The 13,190-nt window shown below is 36.4% G+C and overlaps 1 protein-coding gene across 1 annotated transcript in view; it reads right to left on the bottom strand.

The window, feature by feature from the left end:
• The window catches only part of FNDC3A (fibronectin type III domain containing 3A), a 212,585-nt gene that overhangs the window by 15,444 nt on the left and 183,951 nt on the right, over positions 1–13,190 (bottom strand). The window contains 8 exon segments of the mRNA XM_020993811.2: positions 1,347–1,410; positions 1,413–1,558; positions 3,777–4,060; positions 4,151–4,300; positions 5,009–5,122; positions 7,219–7,394; positions 7,487–7,592; positions 9,092–9,210. Of these exon segments, the coding sequence (XP_020849470.1) occupies positions 1,347–1,410; positions 1,413–1,558; positions 3,777–4,060; positions 4,151–4,300; positions 5,009–5,122; positions 7,219–7,394; positions 7,487–7,592; positions 9,092–9,210 (1,159 nt within the window).

Here is a 13,190-nt window from a genome sequence, read left to right as displayed (position 1 = left end):
GGGGCAAACTAGGAGGTATGGGGAAGCTGGGGGGGTGTTGAAGGGATTCCCATGAAGATACTTAAGTTGAGAAGTATGAGACATGGATCTGGACTGAAGAGAATGGTTATGAGCCAGGTACTGATTTCCACCCTCACCCCCACCCCCCACCAAGAAAGAAGAGATCACAGCAAATACAGACTGTAATGAACCATAAAAGGAGGAGAATCAGCTTAGTGATAGTGGCAGAAGAAGACTGAGAAGGGGACAGGACCAAGTATTAAGGTGAAAGGGTCAGACTTAGAAGAGGAACACCTCTTTTCCTCCGACATAAGAAAGAATGAGTAAATATAACAGAAGAATTATGTGATGAGACATATGGAATATATATTGACAGGATTCTTTACCTCTGAAAGCTCAAATTCTAAGGCAAATATACACACACATACTCCCCCACCAGGCTAAAATGCAATATTATAAATTATATATACACATATAGAGAGAGCACATGCTTCAAATGATTTGTTTTAATTTAAAATAAATCAATTTATATTTCATATATTTATTAATTTATTATCAATACTTATACATTCATTATTAATTTATTGACATATAAATTATTAATAATTATATATTTATTAATTTATTATTAATATATAAAATATATTTAAAATAAGTTTAAAATAATTTGGTTGCCCTTTTGAGCTTCCTCTCTTTTTCCCTAGTGAAAAAGCAATCTCAATACTTAAAGGAGATTCAATTGTTAAACAGAGGTTTAGGAAAATTCAATCCTCATATCAATTATTTGTTCTAAAATATAATTTGAAGATGGTTTTGGAATGAGTTGGGGAAGGTTGCTTGGTGGACAGAAGACAGCGAAATGCTAAAATGAAATTCTTTGGCTGCATAAAGGAAGGAGATGGATAAATAGCCACAAAATAGCCTGGTTTCTTTTTACAACTCATGAGTTTTCCATGGATAAATTACACATGTTTCTCACACCAATGAAAAGACAGGAAGTTTACATTAAATTTTTTCTCATTTACTAGAAAAGTACATTTTTATTTAGGAGAAAGATAAGGTCTACAACTGTGATTTTACTGATGTATGGAACTCCCTCTCTCAAGATGGCTGGCATTTTCTCTGCAAATTTTTGTCTTTAGGAACTACTCAAGTCACCAAGAAATTCAGTGATTTGCCCAGGTCACAAAAATGGTCAGAAACAGAACTTAAACCCAGGTCTTTCTGTCAGGCAGTCTTCCAAATTTTTTAAAAGAACCATTTAAAATAGACTTCAGTGTATTTTTTTCACATTCAACATTTATAAAATTGAGGCCAAAGGATATGCACAAGAATCTAACCCTTACCTTCCATTCTTATCTTCCATTAGAAGGTGGTACTGAATGGAATCTGTAGGTAATGTCTTTGGGTTCCTTCTCCCCACTTGAGCTTGAGGTTTTGGTGATTGTAGGCAGCACATTCCAGGCGAGGAGGATCAGGAGGAAGGGGCTTAGTTTTTAATTTTATTGTGTGGCTGAAAGGACCAGCTCCAAGGCTATTCAAAGCTTGAATTCGTATTCTAAGAATCACAGGCATAAAATGATACTGATAAATTTTAGCTTATACTTGATTATTGCAAAAAAAAAAAACTTACAGCCTACCAAACACAGATAAGGAAAAAAAATATTAAAGTGCTACACTAGTGTTTAAGAAGCCCCAAATTATTTACATTTTAATTTTTGGAAATTGGGGAAAAAGATATTTATAAACATGAACTTATGCATAACACATTTTACTTCTATCATAGCAGTCAGACAAAGGATTTAAAGCTGTAAGGGACGTTAAGAAATAATTTAGAATAATCTCCTTATTTTGAAGATGAAGAAGCTGACATTTAGAGAGATTTGTCTTATCCAAGGTTAGAAAGGTAGAAATTTGTGTTGCCAGCTCTTTTTCTTATGATGCGTTTACCCTTTCATTTTTATTAATGAGAAATAGTAGTATTTGTCTTTTTTCCCCTAGCAGATCTAGGTGTTTCCTTAACATTAAAATGCAAAGAATTCAGTAACAAAAATTATAGGGCATGAAATAATATCATTTACAATATGTGATTATAATTAAAAACATTTATATTCAACATTCCCAGAAATATATTACATACACTGTGTAATTTGAGAGTGGAAGTATAATTTCCAATATGATTTTCATGAAATACTGAATCTCATTGTGTTCAGGACTTTCCTTTTAAGTAGAAAGTTAACTCTCTCTATTTTCTTTTCTTTCTTTCTTTTTGTTTTTGGTGAAGCAATTGGGGTTAAGTGACTTGCCCAAAGTCACACAGGTAGTGAGTGTTATGTGTCTGAGGCTGGATTTGAACTCAGGTCCTCCTGACTCCAGGACCAGGTGCTCTATCCACTGTGCCACCTACCTGCCCCTAATTCCCTATTTTCTTCAAGAATGATCTTGATTTAAGTTATAACTGACTCTTCTCCGCCAAAGTGATTTCTAAGCAGTAGGGTATGGTAGAAAGAATGCTGGACATGGAGTCAAGACAGACCTTGATTTAAATGCTGCCTGTAACACTTATTAGCTTTGTGACTATAGGCAAGTTACTAATCTCTCTGGTTCTCAGAATTTTGTAAATTAATAATAATATTTGTAGTACCTACACCTTATATGGCTGGTGTTAGAATCAAACAAGATACAGGGTGACAAGGATGGACAGTAAAATGTTTTATTGGTATTATGTGTCCAGGTGTCACTTTGATTACATTCTAAAAAGAAACATTTCGAGGAGAGAGAGCTGTCAGGAGTTGGCCATCTCACACTAAGGTAATTTTGTATAAGAAAAAATTTGAGCATATAAAGACATTTTATAATCAAAGAATATCAGTGTTAAATGAGATTGGAGAGATTATTTAGTCCAACTCCCTTCATTTTACAGTTGAAGAAATCAAGGCCCAGCCAGACACAAAGTGATTTAAGCAGTGAGTACTGTCCAATGGAAAGATTATAGGATTTGGAGTCAGAAAACCTTGGTTCAAATCTCAGGCCTGCCATGCACTGTGGGACTCTGGGCAAGTCATTCAAACTTTCTGGGCCTTGGTTTCCTCAACTGTAAAACAAAGGGGTCAGAGAAGATGTGGCTATCTTTGTGAATGACTACAGGTCCCTTCCAATTCTAATTGTACTTGTACGATCCTATAATCGAACGTCACACAGGAAGTTAAATTTAATAAATAATTTGATGAGAATTAACTTGTGTAGGTATGGAAATGGAGCTGAAAATTGACAGGTGACTAATACATTTCATTTACAAAAAAGCAACTGTCTACCAAAACATATAAAAATTCTTCCACAGAAATATTATTTTTAAAAAAAGCCATTATAACTAAAATATTCCACAATTATCATTCACAACTCTTCTAATGTCACACACAAACTCTTTTGATAATAAGGGCTGATTCCTACACACATATGCATGCACATGTGTACAGGTAGAATGTTGTGTACAGGTATATGATGTTAAATAGTTGTATGTATGTATGTGTGTGTATGTATACATGTATAAAAACATGTTTCTAATATTGTGAATTTGTGTTCTTAAATTTTGGTATAGAAAGTGCTTAACCAAACCTAAAAATTCATTATAGATTTTATATGTTTTATATTAATTTTGCATTCATTCTGAATTCAAAACTAAAATTCATGATGAGGCTGCTTAAGAGAACTTTCTCTGACTCATTCATCTCTTTTATGTCAATGGTAAAATTCCTAATACAATTTTACCAGTATACCTGTATGTTGTATCTGGTTGCAAATTGTCTAGAACATAGCTTGAAATCTTTCCCACTGTCACAGTCTGTTTCTCTCCAAAATCTATGCTATAGGACAGGATTTCAGAACCATGATCACAAGGCTTTTCCCATCTTATTGCAAGGCATGTAGAAGGTGAATAATCTGGACTTTCAACTTCATCTTCGCTTACTCCTTGAAGACAAGTCACAACTGCAGGCACTGATGCTGGAGTCATGCATACTACCACTTCACTGAAAGGGCCTGGTCCTGCAACACTCACAGCCTGAAAATTAACAAAGAAATGAGCATGAAAGTCCTACTGAAATGGAGGCTTTCTGTAATAGCAGACTAACAGTTAAGTGATCCTTTTTACCTGGACCCTGCAATAATACATGGTTGCTGGTGAAAGTCCTTTTAATTCATAACTGAGACCAGGTCCACAGTAACATATCTGCATGCATCCTTCAACTCCTCCCCATTCCAAACGATACTCAGTGACATCTGCTCCATTACTAACTGGAACCTTTGAAATGAGAAACAGATTTAAATTTAAATTCAGTCTTAAAGTCTGAATCTCATATATGTTTTGCTGAAAACATCTTTCCATTAGCACAACAAAAAAGTTGTTTTTAAAGTTCTGTAAATAATCAAGAAAATGAAAACTTCATTTTATAGTCTGATGATTGAGATTGCTTGAATTTGAGGTGTCAGAAAGTGCAATACATTTTATTTTGAAACTGAGTGTTATTACTCTTAAAAATGTTGGAAAGCATATTTTGTATTGATGCGACATGTTCTTCGAAGTAATTTTTTAAAACTGACTTAAATGAAACCATGTAAAAACTGTTGTTGAATTTCAAAGTTTAATAATTTTATTAGCACAAATATAACAGTTAAGCAGTAGGAGATAAATATAATAGAAATGACATAGCCAATATATTATGAACACATTATGCGAACATTAAGTTCATCACTGGTCAAGGTATACAAAACACTAAGGTAATTATCCTTGAAAAATTCAGAAGCATATAATAAGTATTATTTGTTATATCTAAATAATTAACAAGGGGGTGAAGATGACATGTAAATTAAGGCTGAGTTTGGTCTTATGAGACTAGCACCAGTTAAAATCTACAGTATGCCATTTTATACAAAATATTTGTGCAATATGGAAAAGTAAAAATGCAATTTTATACATACACAATAATCCTAAATTAAAGGATAATAATACCTCCCAATACACTTGTGCACAGGTTGCAGATCTACATGTCACTTGAGGGGGTTTGCATTGATCTGGTGGTCCAGGTGCTGTAGTTATTTCACATTTTTCTGAAAATTGTCCAAACTTTAAAAACAAAAAACAAAAACTGATAACTGCAAGAGTTTCAATTTTTTTTTTAAGTACCCATTTGGTTGCCTAGGACTGTCACATATCTATAAACATGCAAGATCCTCATCATTCAGAAACGTTTGTAGAATTGATGGTTGTCATCCCCAAGGGTTAAGGGATATATGAGGAGGGGTCACTAACATGATTATTACTGACATTCTGACTTTATCATTGTTTCTAGTAACTCATCTTCTCGAAAGATTTCATTGTCTATGAAACTCACACCTCCTCAGTAACCCTTTGCACTCAGACTATCTCTCCTATGAACGAAGAGAGTAAAGGGTAGACATCGAAGAGCTCCTCTAAGCTCCTTCATTTAAGGAGGGGCCTAGTGCTGCCACCTTATAATTTCCCACTGGATTTCAGGTCTTCATCATGCTCCCCTATTCTCTAAGCAGAGTGACTGGCATGGAGTAGGTGCTTAATAAATGCTGACTATTGACTAGAGGACAGAGTGCCATATGGGAAGTGTAGTGTTATTATAGTGGCTCTTTAATATTACATAGCTACCTAATATTAAAAAGCTCTAACATGGGGACTATCTAGAGTAGGAGTTCTTAACTTGTTTTGTGAGATAGAACCCTTTGGCAGTATGATGAAGCCTATCGACTCCTTCTCATAATTGCTTTTAAATGAATCAAAACATGGATTATATGGAAACAAATTATACTGAAATAAGGTTACTGAAACATTTTCTTAAATCATGGACCTCAGGTTAAGAGCCTCTGATCTAGAGAAAGACTCACTTCAGTTGCAAATCCTTCCCCATCCTCCAGTCCTGCATACAACTATAAGAATCCTTAACACTGTCACCTCATAAAAGAACCAGATATATATACATATATACGAAGAAGTTTTACGGAATATAGCAGTAAAGATGGAGGAATTTAATAAGCTTCACTTATGAAGTCTTCCCTGCCATACTCCATTTCATTTTTCCATTTTATTTCCTATAACACAGACATTATCAATTTAGAGCACACTGAATTCCATCACTTCATTTTACAGAAGAAGAAACTGAGGTCCAGAAAGGTTAAGTATCTTGCTTAGGGTCACAACGCCAATAATGGTGGTGGGATCTGAATCCAGGTCTTCTGGACTCAAAGCCAAGTGCTCTAGACATTAAGCTAGTGTGGATTTTATATGTACATAAAGATGCATAAACGTACATTTAAGCTGTTATACAGAATTATGCCAGGTGATGGATCTTTGGCCATGCCAACCTATGAGAGCAAAGTTCAAAATGGTTCTCTGACTGTGAATGTATGCAGTGAAGTCCTCCTGACTATTAAGGCATATAATAGCTATAGGCTTATGAAAGTGGTTTACAACTTTCAATGACGATGGTCAGTGCAAAGCACTAAAGGAAGCAAAATTCCTTAGAGATTATAAAGTCCTCCAGATGCTTTTCTGCTTGTGGATGATGTGCTATTTGTATCATGTTGAGAATACTGGAGCTTCCAAAATTACTTAAAAGTGCTTAGCATAATAACCTACACAGGAAAAACCAAGTAGAAAAAGAAATCCTACTGTTCATAATTTGTGGTTTTCTAAGTCAATATGCAGCCCACTCAGGTTTTTATTTGAGTTTGACACTGCTCTAGGCAAATCTTTTAACAAGTTCCCTACACCAATGAATTCATAGATCTCTGTCCCTATAACTTAAGTTTTACAAAGCATTTTCCTTTCAGCCACTTCGTAAGACCTTGTGACAGTGCAAGTATCATTATCCTTATTTTAAGGATAAAGACACTGACACACAACAAAGTTAAATGACTTGCTTAGTATATATTTTTTTTCAATAGTAGGAATCAAAAGCCAGGAGTAATTGAACCTAGGTCAGACTCTAACTTTAGCACATTGCCTCACTAGTCTTATAATAGTTCAACTAGGATAATAAGAGTATTGCCAAGGTTTCTAAAGACATAATGTTATGGTTATGTATGTAAAGCTTAGCAGTTAAAATCAATTTCAAAATATCATTCTCTTAAGGACTGTAAACATTTCTCCTTGCAAACTTAGTTAACTAATAATGAAAGTGAAATTCCTACCCCAATTTTGTTAGCTGCACGCAGTCTAAAGTTATATGTCTTTCCAGGAAGGAGGCTGCTCACTGTGCATTCTACTTCAGAACCTTGGTAAATTTCTCTGGGTTCATCTGTTTCTACAGGAGACATTTCTACACTATAAGAGATAATAGGTGATCCGCCATCAACCTGAGGTGGTCCTAAAAAAAGGTGGAAATATTTGTGTGGTTTAAAATAGAGCACATTTAAATACCTATTTAATTATATAATACATTGCTAGAGTGGAAATTACCCCATCGTAGTTGGATTTCTTTTGCTTTGGGTCTACCCTGTAATCTGGGAGGGAAGCATGGACCAGGAAGCACAGCTGGAGTCTGTACCAGTAGTGGTTCAGATACCTGTCAAACAACCAAAATAAATATTATTTTTTTAAATTAAAGAAAAAAGCTATATAAATATCAAGGTTTTCTTATTAAAGAACTATCAGCTAATAATACATGAATATAATCCAGAATGAAATAAACTACAAAGGCTCAAATGTTACCTAGATAAAGTTAAATGAACAATTTTAAGTGTCTAATATATGTGAGACTCTGAGCCAAGTACTAACAAATATCAAATTAAAAAAGTCTTTCCTCTTTTCCTTCCACCTGAAAATAAGACTATAACCAGATGAGCTTTTAAAGCATTTGGCTATGCCTAGTTCATAATAGTAACATTTAAAAATACAACTTCCAGTAAAAATTTCGTAACTTATTAAAACTTTTTAAAAATCACAATAGAATTCTGTCATGAAATGGCTTAAGGCCCACCTCTGATATATACTGGCTATGTGATCTAGGACATGTCATTTAACTCCTTAGTGCCCCACGGCAATTCTGTAAGATTTATTGTATCATTTGTTGATTTGTTGATCATTATTTGTATATTGTTGATTTGTATCATTAGAGGAAATTTTGATTTCAAAGTTCTGCACACTGATGAAATCGTAGATCTAGACACCATTCTGTTCCCTCCTTCCCACATACACATAACCCATGGAAAAGGGTTAAAATTACAAATGCTCAGGGAATCAATCTTCAATTAGAACAAATAAAAAATCTATTAAAATATTTCCGCCTGAAATTCTATGTATGTATTTAAATAATGGTACTATGCAGATGCCTACTTTAAGTCCATTTCAATAATATGAATAACATACATCAAAAAATTGTGGTTTAAAAGAAAAAGCAATTTCTGACATTGCCAATGCAGTGATAGGCTGGTTATGTAGCAGCCTTCTGAAGTGAACCTTTTAGGATATTCAGATTTCTTCCCAGCCATCTTTACACAAAGCCACCTGTACCCTGGTTATCATACCTATCTGCCCCCTCCCCTTACTTCTGCTTTCCAGCTGAGAGCAGAAACTGTCTTGATTATATTCTCAAGTCTTAGCATTCAGAAAGCACTTAATAAATAAATGTTTCAGCTATCTACTAAATTTATTTTTCTGAAATTAAATATACATTGATTTATTAAGCACCTATTTTGCATGACAACATGCTAGATGCTTATCATGTTCACTAAGAACTCATTCAACAGACATGCTAAATGTGCTAAGAGAGATTAAAAGATAATTTAAATGAATAATGTTATAAATAATAAATTCATGATTCAAAATTCAAATGAATGGTATATGATCTTTGGTACCTGGTAATACATACACAAATATACAATATTAAATGTTAAATATAAGACATCCTATTTTCATATTTACTAAAAATTTATCAAGCACCTATTGGTGGGCAAGACAAAAATATATCAACTGATCTCTTCCATTAAAGAAATATAGAGTAATAACTCACAAGCAGTACCCCTCAGAGTACTGCTCATGTAGCTATATGAAATACAGCATTACCGAACTCTGCCCTCCATCACTAACACAGTATACACGTAGGCGATAGAAGCAGCCAGGAGTCAGGCGATCACAGAGATGTTCCCGGGCCATGCCACTATATATCACATCCCATTTGTTTCCTGTTAAGAATTGATGCACAATCAATTATGGACTAATACGTGACATTTTAGTATCATGGACACGACAGGTATCTTCACTTCATTAAGGCAAGCATTTGTGTAATTTGTCAGAACAATTTTAAGCCTATTTAGAGTTTCCTGGAAATGATCTAATTTTCTCTATATACAGTTTCCAAGAAGAATTTGTATAGATCTGCTGATGTGGAATATCTGTTACTTTGTATAGCCTCTGGCAAATATAGACAATGTGCTTTTAATTAAGCATTTTAAATGTGTTTACTGGTCCAGTAATAATATTATAGATAAATAAACAGAAGAAAAACCAATAATGTGAGTTCAGCCTATTTAAAAGATGTTCTTCACTCCACAGCATTTCTTTTGTTGCTATGAGTACTTCCTTCACCAAGAAAGTGTGCAACAAGCCCTCTATATTTCAGTAGATGATCTTCAAGAGTTATTGTGGCTAACAAGCTCACCACTCTGCTGTATGCCTGGTAACAAGACTTTCTGACCTTGGCCAGGTTGGGCCTCAGACAAGAGATGTACAGTACTTGGATTGTTTTCAGGTTAGGAGCTGTCTGAGGTCTTGACCTGATGGCATAGCATTAGTGAACTAAGGGACACAACCTCCTGGTGATGATAAGTCACTTTAAAACAATGAATTTTTGGAGAACACTGTTGCAAAAGGCAAAATACACAACTTGCAAAACCGTTTGTCTTTATTTCTTGAATCATCAGTGGAAAATGTTCAGAGAGCAAGGTAAGCCAAGAGGCAACAAAGCTAGGGTTTAGGAGTGAGAACTGAAAGAAGAGTAAAGAACCTTAAAAGAGAAGTCATCTCTATAATATAAGTGAAACTGCAAAAATGAACACTTCCATCCTCAAGTGGCTACTTCCTCACTCCTATCTATCTCAACCACAAACCTCCAAAGTCCACTGTATATGTCTGATCCTTTCTAACTGTGTCCTTGGGAATGCCCCTTCCATAAGAGCTTTAAATTGTACTTTATTTTTATCATCAATCTACCCTCCCTCTAATTCCCCCTTCCCTGCTCAGTAAAATGTATTTTTGTACCCAAGTGTCTGTGTATTCTTCCTTCTTTTGACTAGTTCAAATAAGTGATATTCAAATGTAGTTGCACCCCACCCACCCACACGTGTCTACTTGAGAACCCTGATTACTGAGGTAATTTCCCCTAACCATCTCTCCCTCCCTCCCCCCAAGTATATTCCTCTTCCCCTCCCTTTCCATTCTTTTTTAAAAGATCCAAGACATAACAGAACCAACTTCTCCGGGCTTAGTCTAATTACACTCCCTCTATGATCTCTGATAAGGTTGATAAGGTTGAGAGGTGACACATATGCATCATCTCCCCACATCGGAATGTATGCAATTTATCCCTTTTCAGTCCTTTATCATTGTTGATTTGGTTATACCTTTTTGTTTCTCTTCTTTCTTGTGTTTGAATTTCAATTTTTCTGCAGCTCTGGTCCTTTTATCAGGAATGCTTGGAATTTGTCTAATTATAGATCCATTCCTCCCCTCCCACACTTCTAGGTAGCATTACACTCCATGGTGTTAGGTAATTAAATTTTTTTTTTTTTGCTTTTTGGTGAGGCAGTCAGGGTTAAGTGACTTGCCCTGGGTCACACAGCTAGTAAGTGTCAAGTGTCTGAGGCCACATTTGAACTCAGGTCCTCCTGCCTCCAAGGCCGGAGCTCTATCTACTGCGCCACCTAGCTGTCCCTAGGTAATTAATTCTTGATTATATCTGTATCTTTTACCTTTTAAAATATGGTATTCCAAGCTCTGTTCCCCTTTATAACAATGGCTTCTAAATCATGTGTGATCCTGACCGTGGCTCCTCAGTACAGTCAATTCTTGCTGAGTGCATTGCGCTCCATGTGGCCCCATGGCCTCTGTGGCTCTGTAGCCCCTGCAGCTGTAATGTAGCCATAGTGGCTTCAGTGCCCAGGGCCTTCCCACTGCTGGAACAGCTTTAGTGCCTGGAGTGAAGGACTCCAGGTACAGGGCTGCACTGGCGGCTGCTGCCACCCCTGCCACAAGGAGACACAGCCCGGGGATCTGTACTGCAAATCTGCATAAAGCAAGAACTGTTTGTTCTTGAATTCTTTCTTTCTAGCTGCTTATGGTATTTTCACTTTGACCTAGAAGCTTTGGATTTTGGCTATCATGTTCCTATGAGTTTTCATTTTGGGGCTTCTTTTAGGAAGTGACAAGTGGATTCCTTTGCCCTCTTTCGTTTTTGGTCACATTATTCAGTACTCCAGTGTTCTTAAGTTTTTCTCCTTGATCTTTTTTACAGTTCAATTATGAGATACCTTACATTTTCTTCTATGTTTTCAGTCTTTTGATTTTGTTTATAATATTGCTTGTTGCTTCTATCTGGCTCACTGCAATTTTTAGGGAGTTTGTTGTTTGGACAGTTTTTATACCTTATACCAAACTCTTAATTACCCTTCCATTTTGTTTTCTTCTACAGATCTAATTTCTTTACCATTTTTTAATTCTAGAGTTCTCATTTCATTAACAAAGACTTAAAAAAAACCCCAAAACTTTTTTCAACTTTTGTTTCATCTCTTCCAGGAATTCTAGTTTAATCTGTGTCCAAGTTGTGTTTTTCTTTGAGGCTTTGCTGGTAGAGGTTTTAGAGTCATTTCTTTCTTATAGGTTTTTGTCTTGGATTTCCTTGTCACCGTAATATTTCCTTGCTGACCTCAGACTTGATGTCAGGGCCAGGCCCTGTGCATTCTGGAGGGTAGGTCAGCGCTGGTCCTATCATTGCCTTCTTGGGGTACTGAGTATTGTGTTGTTAAAGGATTCCAGGGCCAGCTCAGGTTCAATAACTGTAAGCTTTCAGTGCTACCAAAATGGTTTGATACAGGGCCAAAGTCTGATTGCTATTCTTCTGGTCTGAGGTCTGCAAAGTCCTGATCTGGGTTTGTGTCTGAGCAAGACTAGACTGCTGTTAGACTTAGCTCCTATCAATTAACTGGGAAGCTTTGTTGGTTCAGAGGGTAGAATGCAGGCTTCCTTTTGGTCTGGGAATCTTGTTCTGGTTGTTCCTCTGTAGGCAAGGCTGAAGGCCAGAAAGGAGATCCTGCTCTGAACCTGGGGTCTGAGTTATGCTTGCTTTTGAACTTGCTTCTCTCTCCCCAGGTATTTTGCCTAGGCTTGCAATCAAAAGGGATTTGTTGGGGGAGGGGTGAAGAGTGTAGGTCTCCTTGTCAGTCCACCCTGGATCTGTGACCCACAACTAGGTAGTGGGCAAAAAACCTGCAAGTTTGCACCTATCCCCTCACCCCAGTTTACTGCCTCTCTCTCAGTGCTGGTGCATTCCACATATAATTTGTTCCACAAGCCCCTCACTAGTATCCACAAATCTTTCCATTTGTTTCCTTTATAGTGACCTAGGCTGGAAAAATAACTTGTTACTTGCATTTTCCCATCAGGATTAGGTCTGGTGTGTTTTCTAGGAGTCTGGAGGAATGGGGGGGGGGAGTTTCTAGCTGCACTCCTTCCTGTTGTTCCACCATCTTGGCTCTTGTCTGCCTGCTCTTTAATTAACAGATATCTTGCCTCTTTAATGTCTATCTCATTCTTTTCAATTTTGGACCCCTAATAAGAGGCATGGATCCATGACAATGCCACTTCCCTCACCACCCTTTGCAGCATAGGATACACTTTCTCTCATCACTTCCTGACTCACTGGTTGTAGTGGGGAAGCTGGAATACACTTGATTCTACATTGTCACTTCTAGACCCTCCCTTGCCCACCTTCACTAAGCAATTTCACTTCTTTCAGGTTCACACTCCGCAAATTTTATCACTCAAACATGAACCTAGTGACTGTTATCTTTAGACCACCAGCACAGCTTCATTGCTCCTTTAATGAGTTTAGTATCTGGCCAATAGTTCTTCTCTCATCCTCATGTACTGCCCTCGTATTAGGGGTCTT

This window comes from Phascolarctos cinereus, unplaced genomic scaffold (genome assembly GCF_003287225.1).
Source record: "Phascolarctos cinereus isolate Bilbo 61053 unplaced genomic scaffold, phaCin_HiC Scaffold_726;HRSCAF=1367, whole genome shotgun sequence".
NCBI lineage: Eukaryota > Metazoa > Chordata > Mammalia > Diprotodontia > Phascolarctidae > Phascolarctos > Phascolarctos cinereus.
Note: the sequence above shows the minus strand (reverse complement) of the source record. Positions and strands in the feature narration are given on the sequence as shown.